This window comes from Stegostoma tigrinum, chromosome 32 (assembly GCF_030684315.1).
Source record: "Stegostoma tigrinum isolate sSteTig4 chromosome 32, sSteTig4.hap1, whole genome shotgun sequence".
NCBI lineage: Eukaryota > Metazoa > Chordata > Chondrichthyes > Orectolobiformes > Stegostomatidae > Stegostoma > Stegostoma tigrinum.
The window spans coordinates 20,039,378-20,059,405 of record NC_081385.1 but is presented as its reverse complement, the minus strand read 5'-3'; the positions used below and the strand labels follow the sequence as shown (position 1 = coordinate 20,059,405).

General features: G+C 39.8%; 2 protein-coding genes across 14 annotated transcripts in view; one reads left to right on the top strand and one right to left on the bottom strand.

Annotated features, from left to right (window-relative positions):
• Positions 1-15,185, bottom strand: part of thyn1 (thymocyte nuclear protein 1) — a 23,966-nt gene extending 8,781 nt beyond the window's left edge. The window contains exons 1-7 of one of the 13 annotated variants that reach the window (XM_059639149.1): positions 14,582-15,185; positions 11,226-11,294; positions 6,675-6,877; positions 5,594-5,662; positions 2,544-2,636; positions 1,931-2,026; positions 185-335 (exon numbers count right to left, since the gene is read on the bottom strand). In XM_059639149.1, coding sequence (XP_059495132.1) covers positions 185-335; positions 1,931-2,026; positions 2,544-2,636; positions 5,594-5,662; positions 6,675-6,877; positions 11,226-11,268 — 655 coding nt within the window. In that variant the 5' untranslated portion in view covers positions 11,269-11,294; positions 14,582-15,185. The other 12 variants (XM_059639144.1, XM_059639145.1, XM_059639140.1 and 9 more) reach the window with 12 other exon arrangements.
• On the top strand, positions 15,042-20,028 carry anapc13 (anaphase promoting complex subunit 13). The gene is made up of 5 exons (XM_059639153.1): positions 15,042-15,176; positions 16,049-16,164; positions 17,016-17,126; positions 17,836-17,949; positions 19,429-20,028. The coding sequence occupies exons 4-5, from the start codon at positions 17,851-17,853 to the stop codon at positions 19,552-19,554; spliced, it is 225 nt and encodes a 74-aa protein (XP_059495136.1). The 5' UTR covers positions 15,042-15,176; positions 16,049-16,164; positions 17,016-17,126; positions 17,836-17,850; the 3' UTR covers positions 19,555-20,028.

Here is a 20,028-nt window from a genome sequence, read left to right as displayed (position 1 = left end):
GTACTGGTAATGCTTATCTCATAACAACTGACATTGCTTCTAACAGGAGGTAGAGAAAATGAGGTTACTACAGCATACATATAATGCGCCAGATGGCTTACGTATAAGTCCCACTTGCTCCCAAGGTGTGTCGTAACATGTCAGAACAAGGTTAATTATAAATATCTGTATGTACCACCCTCACCTTTGGTTACTGGCTGCACAGAAAGCCTAGCTCTGGTAAACAGTGCCATGTTTTTCAGTGGACCATCCTTTGTTTTGTGTTCTTGATGGTATCGCTTCAATTCAGCAAGAGAGATGTAACGTTTCATCATCCGCACAAACTGCACATCCACCTAGAAAAGTAAGTAAATTTAGACACTGCTGGACAACTAAGCTACATTTCTATCATTCAGTTCAGAAGAAGTCATATCAGCTTCATCTTTAACTTTGTCTCTCCTCAGATGTTGCCAGATCTGCCGAGTTTCTCCAGTACTCTGGTTTCTATTGCAATTCTATCATGTTGTTATATTCCTCCAGCACAAGTGTTTAAATAGCACATCTCCCCACCACATCCAAACCTTCTGTTAATTTTAGTCTGGGATTCTCTATTTATTTGGAGCCTTCGTCTTGACCTAAGTAGCTGCTCACCATTCTCCCTTACAACCAATACTACCAATAACAACTGAAATCACAAGTCAGAGCTGTGGCTCTTCCCGCACTTGACTTGTTACATTTGTTTTATTACAGATATAGATACCATGAAAGATGCATCATTAGAGCCAGTCAAGGTACTATTGGTGAGATCAAAAAACCAGTCAACCGTCCACTTGTTCAAACAGAAAATGTTGCATTGACAGAGGCAATTAACACAGTCTGAAAACAAAGGCACAAGAAACTTGATTAACAGGTTTCTACTGGAGCAATGTTTTGAAAGAATTAAACAGAATTACATCTAGTTAACAGAAATAGGCTTAATTAGTCCATGTTAGTGTTTGAGCTCCATGTGAATCTCCTTCCACACTATTCATTTCAGTCTATTAGCAAACTTTCTATTCCTTTCCACTTCTGGTAGTTACCCCTTAAAAGCAATTACACTTCTAGGCTCAGTTTCTCAATCCAATCGCTCTCTGGATAAATACGTTTCCCTTGAATTCTTCTTTAAATTTAACAAGTGAGTAAATATTCACACTATATTGGAATGGATTGAGTTTGGACTCACTTACTCTAGTACTTGTGGCTGCAGTGTCTGGTTAAGTAGTTTTTCAAACTTTATCCACAACACCAAACCAATCATTGATAACCAGCATAATGCACCACCACCTCCAGACAGCAGTGGTTAATCAGATCTTCACTGCCACTGTACAATCACATAATTGTAACGATTAAAAATTTTAAATAATCGGTTATATCCATGGGATATAGTCAGATAAACCGGACCAATATATACACAACAGAAATACTAATAACATATCACTGTCTGGCTTAACCACTATAATCAGTTGAAATTTACAGAATCAATATTTGCAGTACAAATATCATTATAATTCTTTTGCTCTCTGGGAAGAGATGCATATTGGGTGAGATGAGCTTCATGATTTGTAGAAGTGCCAGAACTGATTAGGTACTATGGAGTATGAATTACTACTTTGCAACAAATCAAAAAAAAAACAGGAAACTCTCTGTTTTGTTTGGGGTAAATTATATAGAAGTAATGTTAATACAGTATAATATCTCCCAATACACCCCATAAATTATTACTGTTGCTGTAATTTGTTATTCAATTAATGCAATCTTATACAAATTGTCCTGCAGGTAATGAAAATGTCAGTCTACGAGCTCTGATTAGTCATAGCATTGCTCCAACTCATTTTATACACTGAAATCATTCATAAAATGACTGAAAGCCTTTTTAACTGCCGCAATAAAATACAAGAGAAGATTCAGTTACCATGAACCACTTTGGATTTTGCTTTGAACTTCTGGGATCATAATGAGGATCTTTCTTGTCAAACTGTGTGTGATCAACGTAAGATTCCTTTACAATCTTTAAAGGAAAGTGAGAATTACAAATATGGAGAATTAGTAAACACTTTAAATGCTGAAGTGATTGTTTATGAGATTCAGAACACTGAATTTAGACTTTTAAAATCACAGGTTGAAAGTATTGCTCTCACATTCATTTCTGCACTTGGATGAAGGCATTTGCTATAAACTGTATTGTTTATTTTATACATCATTGGCAGACTGGATTATTAATTATACTGAACATTTTAATTATGGACCATGGAATACATTTCTGCAGCTAAGTCAAGGAGAAAAGTCATTCATTAAAATTGCCTTTTCTTAACCTAGTCAGAGCATGTAATAATTTGGAATTCATGACCAGAGGTGAAGTTGATACATTATGTAAATGCTGTAATAACAACTTCCTCACCAAAGCTGGAAACAAAATGTCACAATTGTTACACTGTTCTTATCTCATAAGTACCATTATTGCTCAAACAGGCACAAAACAGTTCAAAACTCATACTAACAGGTTAGTAGCTGTTAAAGATGCAAACCTTGATGAGTGCAGCAATTCCAGGCTCTTTACAATTGCTATGGTAGAAAAAGGCCAGCTGTTCCAACTTCATATCTCTCATGAAATTTCGAGCCTGTTAACACAATTCACAAAATAATCTATGATCTCACTTTACACCTTGTATCTAAATTTAGAGATTTTCTTTTAGCCTGGGATATACAGTTGATATACTCACATGGATGCAGTATATAAAAAGCAATCAACCTTCTTACTCAACCAGTTGTTCATCTATTTGTGAGGAACAGTTTATTCTGCTTCCAAACCATTAACACCAAAATTGTTTTTCAAAAGTCTCTGAAAGGAGTAAAAGGGATGAAAATACAAGCTAGACTGCCCAAAATCACTAAACCTTCTTCCGAATTTCATATCAAGTGGTAAATACAGATATGTTAGTAATTACATGTCTCAGGGTACACTCTGGTCTTCCCTGCAGATGTGCACCCAGATGTACACCTTATCAGAGGGTGCAAGTCAGCCTAACAGAATGAAAAATTGAGCACAAATCATTCATAGACATGATTATAATATCAAAAAGTTCTTAACTTCTTTTAACAATAATCTTAGCTCTGTTCAAAACGTTTCTCCTCCCTTGATAATGGCGTTTGTCCAAGTTTTGGGACATTATAATTTGAAGAGCACTTCTGAGCAAGAGCGTTTGGAGGAATAAAAATATAATGAGATTGTCCAGAAAATGCAATTCAGCCTCTTCAAGAATCATTAAAACACTTTCAATCTGTTAATGCAGTGAGCCATTATCTGACTAGTACCACTCCACTGTGGTTACAGTGAACAAGGGGAAAAAAAACGGAGACAAGAAACATAAAAACGGAAGCATCAGCAGCACAGGCAGAAGCCTATTCATAAAGACCGAGCCCAAAGGGTGTATGGACTTCAACTGAAAAGCTGATTGTATGACAGCTTTGCTCAACAACAGCTGACTGTGACATTTGCTGTAGGAACATAAAGCACCAGCCTTCGTGGCAGGCCTTTAAAAACAGACATGTAAATGATCAAAGCCCTCTGCGAGTCAGTGAGACAGAATGAAGTCATTCATCTTATTGACCTGTTCTATCATTCAGTGAAATTCAAACTCCAACCCATTAGTTCCACAAACTACTCATTTTTTGCTAGCCAATCTCAGATTTAAAAGTCTTATTCATTTCAGATTCTACTGTTATTTTTGTGTGGTAGAGTCACATACTTCTATTATTAGCCTTTGTGTGAAGATGTGTTAATGCCGAAGCTGATGGCACTTTTGCATGTTCACCAGACTAAACCAGAAGACTGTGTCAATCAGATACTTGACATGTCAAGGGTGGCCTGCAAAATTCTCCACGAAGTAAATGTTTCACCCAGCACACCGAAGCACGGTGAGAGGTGTAGTGCATACCACTAGAACCAACAGAAGAAGACTGTGCACTGTGATGAAGGGAACCAGATTCGGAAAGAGACAAGTCAGTGTGGCTTGTAATGGAGGCTTTCACTCAATATGTGCCACCATGGAAGCCACAAATCAAAGCAAAACAATACAGCTTCATTAAACTTAAAACTTTCATTGTAAGTGCACTTAAGGGAGAGGTGTAGTCCAGTAATGTCGCTGGGCTAGTATACAGGGATACAGGCTAATGCTCTGGGGACAAGGGACAATTCCATTGCTGTGGCTGTTGGAATTTAAATTCAATTAATAAAATATGGAATTGAAAGCTAGTCTCAGGAATGGTGACTGCAAAATTATAATTGATTTATAAAATCCAGAGATTTTTCTAGTCTAGACTTAAATAGGAGTAAGGGGGGTGGGGGACAAAAAAGCAAGGGTCACATTCTATTTACTTTAAGCTATGTGATAAAATCTCAAGGCCCATGATTTTCACATCCTTCACTATTCAGGAAATGCTAGACACTCCTGACAGTCTGGATGACTACATGAGCAGGAGGTGCCTCCACCTGGAGCAATTCAAGCTCTGGGTTTTGGAGCCTGAGTGGCCACTGAGCACTAGTCCAGTCACAAAGCTGACAGATTCATAGATAGCATATTTCAGTGTATGGTCAACCCAGTACAGAGAGAGGGGGAATGGTTGACCACCAGTCAGAAGGAGACCAGGCAAGTAGAGAATCTAATAAGTATATCTTGCTGAGCAGGATTGGAAGCTGGACATTCCGGATTATACAGCATTCAGACAAGGTAAAGAAGAGAATAGAAAAGTAAGTGGTGCAGCCTCAATATTGATCAAGCAATCAATTATAGCAGTGTGTAAGAGTGATAGCTTAGAAAGATCATTAAATGAGGCCATATGGATAGGAGCAAAAACCACATTGTCTCAGGTACATTGTAACAGAATTGGCAATGAGACTTCACCATATATTCACATTGGATAATTGTCAAGTCTAACTGCCCAGAGGTGGCTGTAAAGGAAATTCAAGGCCAATGGTGTGTAATAACTGAATAACATAAAATAGAAAAGACATGAGATAAATCTAACAACAAATAAAGCCATATCGTCATTTGAAACTCTTAATCAAACAAATTCTACTGCCTGACGTTCACAGAACCTCAAAAGGAAAATGCATGGGTTGGGGTGGAAGGATGAAATAAGGGGGTGACAGCAAATTTGTACAACAAAATAATGCAAATTAGTTCCAGAAAGGTTACATTTCTGCACTTTCAAACAGAGATTGGTCTTTCAGTCAATGGAAAACAAACTACATTGAGCATTCAATCCAATATCACATATTATAGGCAGCTGGCAATTTGTGCACTTAAAATATTCATTAAAATCTTAATATTTGTCAATTCTGAATTCCAAATAAAAATTAAAATCAGATACTAAGAAAATATCTAATTTGACCTTGAAATTATTATCTTCTGAATAGGGCTTATTCATGGCGAGTCCTAGTATGGTATGGTGTTATTCTAGATGTTTTAACTTTCATTCCTTATAAGTATTCCATATTTATACATGAATAAAAGGTTCAATCCAATGAAGTTTGACCCTGTAAAACTAGGATCCCAATTGGGAGGTATTGTTATACCTGGTAATTTCGAACACCATCCCAACATGCAGTCTGATTTTGTTGGGCCTTCAAATCCTCAACTCCAAACTAAGAACAGAATCAAAGAAAGAATTTAATTATAATGTAGAATTGTTTATCTTATTTTCCCCTTCAAAGTAATAACTAGAAAAGTTTATTTGGTAAATACTAAAATTTCACAAGAGTAAGAAATGACCCTATTTGTCAATTAATTTTTCACCTTCACCTTCCATCCATTCTGTGCACAATCCCCCACACATCTGCACCAAAAAGCACAAGCCTAAATTCAGGGGAAATTACGGAACTACTAGGTTCACATTTACTCATGTTTTAAAATGGGCTGGAATTTGGTTGCTGAGCAAGGTCATCCTCAATTTTCTCAATGCAGTAATTTAACTGTCCCTCCATTAAACATTTAGGATGAACGCCATTGAAACTGTTAATTTTTTTTTACAAGTTTAGGTTGTGATCAGTGCTTTGAAATAGAAGGAAAGCACAACCAATGAAATTGTATGAAGAACTTAAGCAGCAATTCAGGTGCAGGTCATATTACTTCTTCTACACCACCTCCATTTTCGGGACAATCCTCATATCGTTTAACTGGCTTGGGTTCCAAAAACCTTAAGAATATCAGCCTTGAATATATTAACAAAACCATATTGATTAGCCCTCTGGGGTAGAGAATTATAAATATTTACAGCTCTGATACAAGAAATATCTCCTGACCACGCTAGTGAATGGCTGATCCCTTATCTGAGATTTTGACCCCATACCTGTAGACTGCCCAGCTTTGCAAACAGCCTTGCAGGATCCACCCTGTGATGAAATCTAAAAGAAATTATGGATTAGCTCTCATTCTGCTAAATTCCAGGGAATAACACCCTATTCCACTTGTTCTTTCCTGACAACTCTCATCTCAAGAATCAAACATGTGAACCTTCTCCTCTTGTGTATGTATTTTTATCCTATTTTAGGTAAGGAGCCAAAAACTGTACAATAGTTAAGAAACCTAATTCAACATTCATCACAATTCCTTCTGTATAATATTGTAAATCGCCCTCTTATGAGAATAACACATTACCTTCACATCAACACCATTTTCAATTCGACTTTCTGGTTCTGATTTCATCAGCCAAAAGCTGTGTGTCTCTTTGTTGCCCTTATCCTCTCCTGATGACTTTGCTACCGTTCTACTGTCATCAGTTGAGCTTTCTATTGTTACATCTTCAGTTGAGTTATCCAGTGATTTTTTAGCAGATTTAGCAGTTGGCTCAGATAATTCTACTAGCAACAGAGGACAAACAACATCAGGGAAGGAGCAGCATATTTTCCACAGATGTGGAAACAAGACATGCATTTGACAACAAATAAGTGCTGACTTACAAATTTGATCCCGGTATAATCTCTTTCAAGCGATAATAATGCAGTCAGACTCTAACTGAGAATGTAAACCTGCAAGCTAATTAAGAAGCTTAGTTTAACAGAATCCATCTAGAGTAGCAGTAATCAATCAATTGAAATTTCTTACCTGAAAATAGGTATTCGTTACTGCAAAAGGAAGCTAACTTAGCAGTCACAACTTCAGTTGAGCTACCAGCCTCTACAAAAGTTCGCTGCAGAGTGGAAATGACAAGACCTATGGGCTGTGTGAAATGGTTGCTAATTTAAGAATTTGGTGCAGGTGGAAACTCAGTGCACAGGGGAAAGAAGGTGCTGTTTTATATATACTTATCAGCATCCAATAGCTGAGGGGTGTTCAATGGCATTATTTAATGAGAGGGAGAGGTGGTGGGCTGTTGGTAATGTCCCCGGATCAGTAATCAGAGACCCACACTGATATTCCGGGCACACAGGTTTCAATCTCACCATGGTGAATGGTAAAATTTCAAATGGTAAAATCTTTGTAAAATCCAGTCTAATGCTGACCGAAAACCATTGTCTCTTATTACACAAACCTATGTGGTTCACCACTGCCCATTAGGGAAGGAGTGCTGCGAACCATATTTAGTAAGACTTACATGTGACTTCAAGCCCACAATAATGTGGTCCACTCTTAAATGCTCTCAAAAGTAGCTAACAAGCTACTCTTTGTATAAAACAAAGTTTAAGAGAAGGAATGAAACTGGATGGACAATCAGACACCTAGACAACAGAAGCAAAAACAGTAAACTCCACCCTGTTGACTTTGTTAAGTCCTCATTCCCGATTGAAGAGTTGTTCCACAGTAGAGTCAAACAACAACTGACAGAATCATATATTAGAGACAATATCAGTATGACTATGTTCCAGACATAGCCAGGTCACTTTATTATTTGTGGAGTCATAAATAGTGCTGATCGTGCAATCATCAGTGCACATTCCCATTTCTGACTTTATGATGGCAGGAAGATCATTGGTGAAGTAACTGAACAACAATGCTCTTAGAATACTGGAACCAAGATAATTGATCAACGACAACACAACCATATTCCTTTTTCGTGAGTATAGACTCCAACTAAAGGACAGTTTTCCATGCAATTTCTATTGGCTCCCGGTTTTATTTGTTTTGATTCCCTCATATCGTACTGGATGCATCCTGACTTACTGATAGGACAGAGCAATCACAGGTGGCGGCATGGTGGTGTACATTGAGCAGCTAATTGCCCCGAGTCCTCAAATAGAGATGTAGACAGAACAGCAGAAACATGGATAAAGTCTTGAGAAGTATACATACAGGAGTCTGTGGTGGAGGCAGATAAAATTAGAACTTGCAAAAATGAAAGTTGGATAATCTTTTGAAAAGAAAATATTTGCAAGACTATGTGGAAACAGCAGAAGGGGTGAGATTAACGGACTTTCTTTTGCAGAGGGCTGGCATAGACAGGATGGGTCGAGTGGCCTTCATCCAATGACACAGCCATTTATGATTCAATTACAGTTTAAGATTCAGTATATTTAAATGATAGCACAAATTCAAGAATCATTCATGGGAGCGAAGGAGGACACTGAATCGAGGCTAGTTCTCTGTAAAACACACTAGTCAGACATATTCCACTAATGTACCCTCTTTTTTAAAAGAAAAGTTACAGATTTATTAAGTGAATTCAAATTTTACAACTGCTATAGTTCGATTTGCATCGATGTCCTCACAGCATTATCCCAAGTTCTGGATTTCTAGTTCAATGACATTACTGCTACACTACCATCTCCTCAACCAATGTGTCCTCTTGAAATACATATTTAGACACATATAAAAGAAATATATATTAGAAACGCATCACTGAACAATTTTTCTGCCAGCAAATTGCCTGTGTTACTTTTTTTCTTTATCCTCCGCCATTAAATCACCCATTCTTCTGAATCAATGACTAACTTACCCCAAAGTATCCTCTTTTTCATATTTTCTAATCAAACTGTTTGGAGGCGTTATTATACAGCTAAGTGTAGTTGGGACTTGACCCCAGGCTTCTGTACTCCAGAGGTAGGACACTACTACTGCACCACAAACCCATTCCAATGCATCTATTATTATAGTTCAAAAAAGTTTATTTAATAAGTTCCTTTGCTGTTCAGATGTGGCTCATACTCTAGAAAGCTTCCAAAAAAATCTGTTCAGAGACGTTATTGCACAATTCTGGAACAGGTGGGTCTTCAACCCAGGCCACCTGGCTCAGAGGTAGGGACAACTGAACTGTGCCAGAAGAACTGTCCAATGTATCTTAATTTGTTTCAATTTAACTTATCTTTGTAATAACCCTGTTTAGAGATGTTATTACACACCACTGGTGCAGGTGGGACTTGAACCCAGGTATCTCGGTCCAGGGGTATGGATACTACCATGACATCACATGAGGAACTTTCCAATTATCCTCTTCTTATTTTGAGCAGAGTGCAGAAAAGGTTCATGAGGACAGTTCCAGAAGATGAGTAATTTCGAGTATGATGACAGTTTGCAGAATTCAAGACCATTTTCCTTGGAGAAAAGGAGGCCTAGAGGAGATTTAATGAAGTTATTCAAAACGATGAGGGGTCTGAACAGAGTAGATAGGGAGAGACTGTTTCTTGACAGGATTGGAAAACAGATGGATAGTTTTAAAGTCATTGACAAAAGGAGCAAAAGTGATAGAAAGAAAACCACTTCATATGTGAAAAAGGTTAAGATCTGGAATGCAGTCCTTAAGTGCATAATACAGCCAAATTCACTTGGAAATTAGACGATTACTTGGAAAAAAAAATGCGGCTTACCAAGAAAGGTCAGAAGAACAACACTGTGAACTGCTCACTCAAAGAGCTAGTGCAAACAAGATGGGCCAAATGGCTTCCTTCTGCACTGTAACAATTCTAGGATTCTGTACACTCTTGCCAAAATCTTAAATCTGCATTCCATAGTTTTTATAATCGTCTAATGGGAATACAATTTTCCTTGACTACCTAATCCAAATCAGTCATTATTTTGTACACCCCCATCAAAACTCCCATCAGTTTCCTTTTTCTCCAAGGAGGACACAAGGCAGATGGCCAAATACTTGGTTAAAGATTTCAAGCCCCTCTTCCCTTTGAGAGCTGGAGATTTAAAGAAATTCCAGATGTGAGGGCCTAGACAGCCAAAAGCACAGCCACCAACTGTGAACTAACTGAAATTAAGAATGCACAGAAGACCATAATTACAGCAGCACAAAGATCAGAATAATTGGAGCTGAGGAAGTTACAGAGACAGAAAGGGTCAAGACCTTAGAGATATTTGAAAACAAAAGGATGAGAATTTTTCCATTGGCTGCTGGTTGAGCATTGCTGCAATGAAGGTCAATGAGCATGTGGGTGGCAAGTGAAAGGAACTTGATGTGATATCAGATTACTTCAAAATTACAGGTAAAATATTGAGATTTAAACTGCTGCTTTTTCATTCTGGCTGCTAAAAACTCTGATTATTTCCCCAATCCAAAATTAATGTGCCTGGTCATCATTAGCACATATACCCTTGTGATTGTGAACTTGCTATATTGAAAATGAACTCACATTCAACCACATTGCACCACTCTGCAAATACACGAAGATCTATTCATAAATCATACCTCAAAGCTTTTCAAGAAAATCATCCACATTCATGACCTGATAATTCATTGAATTTAGCCAGTAATAGCTGACAGTAAAGGCCAAGATTATTTAGGTTTTCGTGCAGAAAGCAACATGTGACTTCAGAACACACACATTGTTGCTTATCCTACCAATACCACACTGCACCCAAACATCTGTGCAAGCATCTGACAGAAGAGTGGTCTCAGGTGTAAAGCCACCCTCTATAAATATCCTGCTGAAATCCACTGTCAGGTGATGCATGAATAATTATCATCTTTAAAGAGGGATAGAGATGCTCTAAACTCTGGAGCTATACTGAACCAAGGGACCAGTGGATTCAAAAAGACAGCAACATGGAAGGAACTGGCAGAAAATTATAACAAGCTCAAAAACATAAACATTCCCCATATAATTTCCTATAATTTAGCAAAAAGGGAAACTCTTAGAATGGCTCTGTTATAACCATCACAGTCGCAATACATCATTCCTTGATGCTCATCTGTTACAAAGCCATTACATTAAGTTACCATCATCACTGAACATAGAATCACTAGCAAAACATAGGAAAAAGTATTACTTGATTTTCCATTTCCACCACGTTTTTTGTTTTTTGGAGACATCTTTGATTTTTCAACCTTTTTGTATCCTATAATGAGAAAAATATATAATATTGCCAATGAAACACCGCATTGTAACAAAGCGAGCTTGACTGTCAAAATAGCATTGAGATTCCAGAACAGGAAAAACTGTTCCCCAAACATCAGCATTGAGCAAAATGTTTAAAATATTAGACAACATGGTTATATGGAAATTGTAATAAAAATACTATTAAACCACAATACTGATTTCAATCCCATTAGTCAATGTTCACCATCAATTATAGAACACATTTTGAAGGAGTTCTTGAAGTTTTTTTGTTCAGAAATCACGTTAAAACACATCATCACTTATCTGTGGGAGCATATATGACAAACATGTCACTGATTTTCTACTACAGAGATTTGAACATTTTTCCCCAAACAGCAATAAACCACTTTAACAAAAGCTATCAAAATGTTATTTTCCTAGCAAATCTATCAGGTGTTAATCTGAATCCAGGAAACATTTATTTCAAATTCATTTAAACTTCACAAAAGTCCATGTACTACAAAACACACAGGCCCAATCAACTAATGCAATAAAACCAAGATTCCAAGATGGAAAACAACTGACTATTCACAATAATGAAGATACATATATTTTATTGATCAGACTGATTGTTCAAACTTAACTGCTATCATTTCGTTTTAAAATTAATGAATCAATTAAAATGAATACATGCTAATATTAGCTGTCTGATCATCACGACAAAAATTTAGGGAGCTAAAGATGGTGGGATCAAGATCCATACATGGTAAAGCTGATTTTGGGAATCAATGGGTCTAGCAAGCGAGCTAGGGAATCTAGATGAGATGTAGGAAGTTGAGTGCATGATTATGCCAACACCTCCATAGCCCTGTTGCTGTAAACTTCTTCACAAGATCACTGCAGCCCAACATTTTAACAATAAATGTATTCAACAAAGATCTGAGCCAAAGTACAAAGGCATTCTTGACTGATGACAGAAAAATAAATGAAATCCTGAGCCCCAGAAAGTACCTGCTATTATCTAAAGTTACTTTCAGCAGAATCACAAGCACACTCTTACAGCAACCAAAGTTTGTGAAAAGGTACCCTAAAATCCAGTTGAAAACTGGAATCACTCAACTGCAAAACATTTTCATAAAAGCTTGACAATATTCAGAAGTTTTTTTCTTTTGTGGTTGAGGAAGGCAAATCAGGAGAATTTATGTCAAAGGCACAATGATTGTTCAATCTACTGTTCAACGCAATGATTTTTTCAAATAGTAATGTTACCAAGTAAGCCAAAAAATCCACTATATTCTGAGAATTGGAAAACTTCCCAATTTTTTTTTTGAAAGGCAGAAAAATGCAAATTCACTGTGCACCTTGACACCTGATGCTTCCACTAAGACTGGCTCCTCTGAGATTTGCAGCTGGCCAGCAGTAAAATAATTTCAGTTGTTCCACAAATGGTTGTATTCTGTAAAAATACTATTTCACAGCTTATCATTCCAGTTCCACAGAAACTTGGATTTGGAAATGTAGTTCTGAATGAGCTTATTGTCAAACACTTTTTCCAATCAGCAATTTGAGTTAAGTATACGATAGTTGTTTCAGGTCCAAATAAGCAGAAAATTTCAGCAAGAATTATCAAGTGTTGAACAGAGAATATAAACATGGTGCAATGACCTTGTATATTCCCAAAACATAGTTACAGCATCATACGGCATGGAAACAGATTCTTTGGTCCAACCAGTCCATACAGATCATATTCCCAATCTAAACTAGTCCGAGTCGCCCATGTCCTTGGCCAACATCCCTTCAAATCTATCCTATTCACAAACTTATCCAAACGACTTTTAAACGTTGTAACTATACCTGCTTCCACCACTCTCTGGCAGTTCAGTCCACACACAAACAACTCTGTGTAAAAGAGCTACCCTTCATGTCCTTTTTGAATTTTTAATCTCACCTTAAAAATATGTCCCCTAGTTTTGAACTCCCCCACCCTCAGGAAATGACCCTTGTCACCCACCTTATCTATGACCCTCATTATTCCATAGATGTCAATGAAGTCACCCTTCAACCTCCTACTCACCAGTGAAAAAAGTCCCAGTCTTGCCAATCTATTTTTAGATCTCAAACCCTCTATTCCCAGCAACACCCTGGTAAATCCCCTTGGATAGATTGATGTCGACACCAATCACAAGATTCCAGTGTGCCAAACACAAAACTAAAGACAACTGTGGGATTACTGTAATAAAGAAAACGTAATCATTCGAATTCTTCAGACATGTGATCGACTGGTATTACATCAGACTACAGATCAATTTCATTTCAAAACATGACATTTCTACGCTTCAGTTTTCTATTCAAAGTTAGCAAATGTAAACTAATTCAGTGGATTGCCATTGGGAACATACAAAGTCATGCTGTTCATATCCTTTAATCAGCACTTTGTGCCATTCTCAATTTGTAAAAGGTGCTGTTAAGTGGAAATCTGTCCTTTGTTGCTTGAATTCTAAGTCTTTCCAAGTCGCCTTGACGAAAACGTTCAGCCAGTCCTTGTTTGTTAAGATTACTACTTTTAAAAAAAATCAAAAATGTTAATACCAAAAGAACTGGAATTTAACAATCTGGAGTTTCACAATCTGGAACTGAAGGTTAGTGTCAGGAATTACCACTGGTGAACCAGATGGATTTTTAAGACAGTAAGACCATTATACGCAGGAGCAGAAGTAGGCCATTCGGCCCTCAAGTCTGCTCCACCACTCAATGGGATCGCAGCTTGTCTGATGTTCCTTAACTCCATTTTCCTCGATTCCCTTGCTGATTAAAAATCCGTCTACCAAAGTTTCTGACGAAAGGACATATGCCGCCCTCACCCTCAAAAATCTGGTAGACTCGTAACTGCCCTCTGAAATACCATTCAAGTTTTTTTTAAAAAGGCAAAGGTGATCAACAAATGCTGGCCATGCCCCTGGTGCCCACATTTTACAGAAACATAAAACACAGGAAAGGTCATTCAGCCAACCAAGTCTGTCCGACCAGAACTACACTAAATCTACTCCAGCCACACTTCCCAGCTCTACACTCTTCAATATTACAATTCAAATGTTCATTTCACAGGGATATTTCACTTTAACTGTGCTGTTTGAAGTCTGTGAATGCTGCCGTCCCCTACCCCGCTGCAATCCACTCACCGACCCTGGGCCTCCCGCCTCCGTCACTAGGCAACCGCTTAAAGGGAAAGGGCCACCCGACTTAAAGGGGATGGCTCAGGCCTTTCCGTTATTTGTCGGCTCAGGAAAGAAAACGACGAAAACAAACCTCACGGCTGAGGAGGCGAGCATGGAGTTTGTCAGTGAGAGGGGGGGCGAGACAGGCTGGAAAACTGAACAGGCACAAAATAAAACTGAAAGGAAAGTGCTGTTCACTCGGAAACGGCCGCAACAACCTCGCGGCGCGGAGAGAAGCAAAATCACTGCCCGGAGCCTTTTTCGGAAGAAGGACCCCGACCCGAAATGTCAACTTTCCTGCTCCTCTGACGCCGCCTAGCCTGTTGTGCTTCTCCAGCTCCACACTCTGTTATCGCCTGAAAGTCTGTGAGCTTCCATCGGAAATCAAACACTTCACTCCAATTATTTACTGATTGTGGCCGGACCGTTCATCTGGGGGGACCGAGAGGCAGGGAGAGGCCGGACCATTCATCGGGGGGGACCGGGAGGCAGGGAGAGGGCGGACCGTTCATCGGGGGGGACCGGGAGGAAGGGAGAGGCCGGACCGTTCATCGTGGGGGACCGGGAGGCAGGGAGAGGCCGGACCGTTCATCGTGGGGGACCGGGAGGCAGGGAGAGGCCGGACCGTTCATCGGGGGGGACCGGGAGGCAGGGAGAGGCCGGACCGTTCATCGGGATTGTTGGGGGTGAGGGAGAGTCCCGGACGGTATATCGGCGGGAGGGGGGCGGGGCGAGGGGGAGACGGGGGCGGGGCGAGGGGGAGACGGGGGGCGGGGAGACGGGGGGCGGGGCGAGGGTGAGACGGGGGGCGGGGTGAGGGGGGCGGGGCGAGGGTGAGACGGGGGGCGGGGCGAGGGGGGCGGGGCGAGGGTGAGACGGGGGGCGGGGCGAGGGTGAGACGGGGGCGGGGCGGGGCGAGGAGGGGGGGGCGGGGGGAGGGGGAGACGGGGGGCGGGGGCTGTTGGGGGGGCGTACGGGCGGGGGGATGGGGTGTGGGCAGGGGGATGCGGGCGGGGTGAGTGTGGGGGTGGGGTGGGACGAAGAGTGGGGGTTGGAGCAGAAGGGGCACGACGGCGCGGAGGGGAGGGTAGTGGTGGGAGGGGTGGGGTGTGGAGGGATGGGGCAGGGCGTGGCGGGGGTTGGGGAGGGAGGAGGGGCAGGGCGGTGGGGAGGGTAGGGACGGGCAGAAGGAGTGGGACGGACGTGGCGGGGGTGAGGCGGGAATGAACGGTGGGGAGGGGCGGAGCAGGACAGGGTGGGAGGGCAGGTCGGAACAGGGTGGTGGGGCGGGACAGGTTGGGAGGGTCGGGGTGGGACGGTTGGGGGGGGGGGCAGCGCCGGTGGGGGGAGGGACGGGACGGGGTCTGTGAAGAGAGAAACAGAGTTAATGTTTCTATCCCGATGTTCCTTCCTCAGAACGGCACACAGCTGGGTTCATTTACTTGTTTTAACCCAATGGATGTGTGAGGTGGCACGTTTGAAGTTTCAAGCGGAGTCAGGAGATCAGAGCAAAGACATACAGACTTACATTTCTATAACATGTTTAATGTCCATACAGATCCTCAGCCAATGAAGAAATTCTGAAGTCGCCATTGATGTACTGTATACACAGGAAGCACCCACAAACAGTATATGTGCGAGTGACCAGATTTTTATTAACCCAAGCGACCTGAGGTATTTGATTAAATGCTTGGCATGTAGGATAACAAAGCCTAATGGAAACCGAAAAGGTTGACTTAGTACAGTTCATGCTGAATCTGTTGAGAAGATTGTGCTAGTCTTTTGAGAAGGACTTCTTAGGGAAGATCAACAAATACTAGCTTTGGTGATGTCCAAATGTGATGAAAGTAAAAATTCATCCACGATTAAGGAATTGAGCTATGAGAAGATTTGGTATAATTATGTTATCTGAAAATGAAATTGAAAGATTTTACTCCCAAGATGTACAATGTTAAATGGAGAAACTTCTTGGGGAAAATTGAAACAAAGCAACATAATCTTCAAGTCCAGCTTAAATGAATATGTTGCAAAGGCCAAAGATGCAAAATCATTTGAAGGAAACACTTAGAAAACACTTAGAAAAATCAAGGGATATCAACAAAGTGCTGAAGAAACTTGGGTTTGGGAGCATCTGGAGAGAGGAAAACAGTTAATATTGTTCTGAAGGGAATGTAGGTCTTAAAGCTTAAACTCTGTTTTTCTCTCTGTAAACGGAGAGGCGCTAGTAAAATAATATAGACTCGATGGGCTGTTTAGCTTAGATTTTGTCTGGTAATGTATCTGCCACATATTGTTAATTGAATTAGCTGTCAGCACGTCCTAACTATCCCATTGAGCAAACTGATTTTCAGTATGTACGTCACAATTTTTTAAAAGGCAAATTACAACAGCAAATTTTATGTCAGTCAATCCAAACAAAATTCTTGCATTCATTTAGTAGTCTTCACAACCTCATGATTTTACAACTTGTTTCGCAGCCAGAAGTTTTGCTGCATATTGATGTAATTATTTTTATTCTTTTGTAGGATGTGGAATTTGCTTAGGTCTATATTTATTGCCCATTCCTAACTACTTAGAAAGCAGTTAAGAATCAACCGCATTGCTGTTCATCTGGAGTCATATCTAGGACAGATCAGGTAAGGATATAGATTTCCTTCCTTAAAGGACCGCAGTGAACCCGGTGAGTTATTGAGTGGTGGTTATCCACTTACTGTTACGGTAGCTCTCTATTCCAGATTTTAATTGAATTCAGATTTCACTGCCATAGTGACGTCAACATGTACGTCCCCAGAATATTGTCGTGTGATATTCGTTTTGGGTTCTGAATTCCTATTTCATTGACAACACTACGAGGCCACCACCTCCCTATTTGTACAGAGCAAGCTCCCACAAGTAGCATCACTGTTACATCTAGATAATATTTTTTGTGATGAGTTTGAAAATTTAGATATTGAGCGACATGCCCAGATCACACCCCTGCTGCATTTGCAGATAGGGTCAGGGGATCCTTTACATCCATCTGAAAAAATAAATGCAATATCGGTTTAATATCTTATCCAAATGACAGCACTTCTCACAGTGCAACTGACTGCGGTGTCATGAAAGGTTTTGTGCTCAAGACCTTTAGTGGAACATTAACATACAATCTTTTAATTTGGAGATGAAAGTGTAACTAACTGAACCAGGGCTGATAAGAGTATTGGGTGGGACAGACTTGCTTCCTTTGAGTAAAAAGCTAAGGAGCTAGAAGTTTCAAGATGAGCCAGGGTGAAAGTGTAATAAATGCAGGCACGTATGCTCTATGTTTACTAAATCCTGTATTTTCTGTTTTGTGTTTGCGTACAGTGTCAACCAAGACACATGGACAGTGAAGTACAAAGAGATGGCAGAATTCTGGATCTTATTGATGATGCATGGCGTGAGGACAAACTGCCATATGAAGATGTGGAAATACCACTAGTACGTACAGAATTTATATTTGTATAGTATCTTAAAATAATATTAATTGTATGAAGGTGCATTGTTATTAGTTTTGGAATGAAAAAGATAAAATGTGATTGGAATGAAAAACAGTTTAAAAAGTGACAGCAGTCCCCACATATGTGTGGCAAAATGAAAACAAGTCTGCCTCCTATTTTGGCAAATAAAACAGACTTTTCTAGTTGTTTTTGTGTAGATTCCAAATTTTTTTAGGGTTGTAATTGTGTCAGAAAAGCCAACCTCTGTATTGAACATATAAAACCGAGAAGCAGGAAGGGAAGCTGGTGTATAAATTATAAAGGGCGATGAAGAAAAGGCAGGGAAATGGAGTTTGAGGGTTGTAAGATCAACCATGATCTCATTGAATGGTGGAGCAGACACAATGGGCTGCTGTGTCTGACAGCTTTTGGTTTTAATTTGTTGCTTATTACTTGTTGCTATCTCGTTTTTTTAAAAATGTGTGTCACGTTTATTCAAGTAAAGGTCATTGGGAAATTTGTGTGAGTCATATGCCCTATACATTTGGAGGTGCTGGAATTTTTAATGGTGTTATTGTCCTTTTCTTTTAACTACAAGTAAATGCTGTTCAGGAGAAGTTGGTTGTTGAAATGTCACATACTACACCATTAGAAGTAGAAGTAGAGGTAAGTAAGTTCTACTTGTTAGCGTCTCTTGGGTCATTAAAACTTGAAGTGGCCCATCGCCTTGGAAAATCTATTGGGTCGTAATAGGAGCAGGAGTAGGCCATTTAGCTGAACATTCCAGCTCCACCATTCAGTGAGATCATGACTGATGTTCTATTTGAAACCATTTTTTTTCTGGACTACCCCTATATCTCTTTTGTTTTAAACATATAGAAATCTGTCAGTCTCAATTTTGAAAATACTCAGTGGCTGCCCATCTAGGGCATAGAATTTCAAAGATTCACCATTTTCTCAGTGAAGAACATTCTCCTCTTCTCAGTCCTTAAATGGGCTGCCTCCTAATTTCAGATTGCGTACCTGCCTGTAGGCACCACAGCCAGGGGAAACATCCTTCCAGCACATGCCCTGTTGATCATTGTAAAAACTTGGTACGTTTTGAATGAGATCACCCCTCATTCTTCAAAACTCGAAAGATGATAGGCCCAGAGATAGTAGGAGCTGCAGGTGCTGGAGAATCTGAGATAACAAGGTGTAGAGCTGGATGAATACAGCAGGCCAAGCAGCATCAGAGGAGCAGGAAGGCTGACGTTTCGGCCATAGACCCTTCTTCAGGAAGGGCCTGAAACGTCAGCCTTCCTGCTCCTCTGATGCTGCTTGGCCTGCTGTGTTCGTCCAGCTCTACACCTTGTTATCCCATATCATAGACCCAGTCTATTTAATCTTTCTCCATAGGACAATCATTGGAACCCAGAAGTTAGTTTCGTGAACTAAGATAGTGATCTTAATAATTGTGTTCTTCCTTTGTCTTTTGTAGAGTGAACTTCCAGAACCTGAACAGGATAATGGAGGAACAACTGAATCCATTAACGAACAAGACATGAAGTGGACTGATTTAGCCTTGCAAAACCTGCATGAAAATACCCCTTCTGCAGGAAGCTAACTTTGGAAGACATCATTACAAACAGAGGCTTATTTATGTATTGCTATATTCTTTCTATGCAGATGCATTGCTGTCAGAGAGTTTGCTCTCAAATGAAGATGTACTGTAAGCCATTGTGTCTATATCATCACCAGCATAACATTTCAGAACTGAAACTTGATAAACATTCAGTTTGCCCTTGAAGTATATGTATAACAACAAAAGTACATACTTAGCTGGTGAAATTTAGCCCTATTTATTTTAGCATTCAAATAAATAATTTAACCCCAAGTTTACATGTACATATTAATCAATTAAAATCTACGTGATTAAAAATTTAACATCATCTTTGGTTGTTTAGTACATCTTCATCAATGGTGTGAACTTTTGATCTTTTACTAATAAATTCTCTGTCTGATACTGCCTGTCTCACTAACACCTGAAAGACCCAGACTCCGAAAGCTTGGGCTTTCAAATAAACCTGTTGGACTGTAA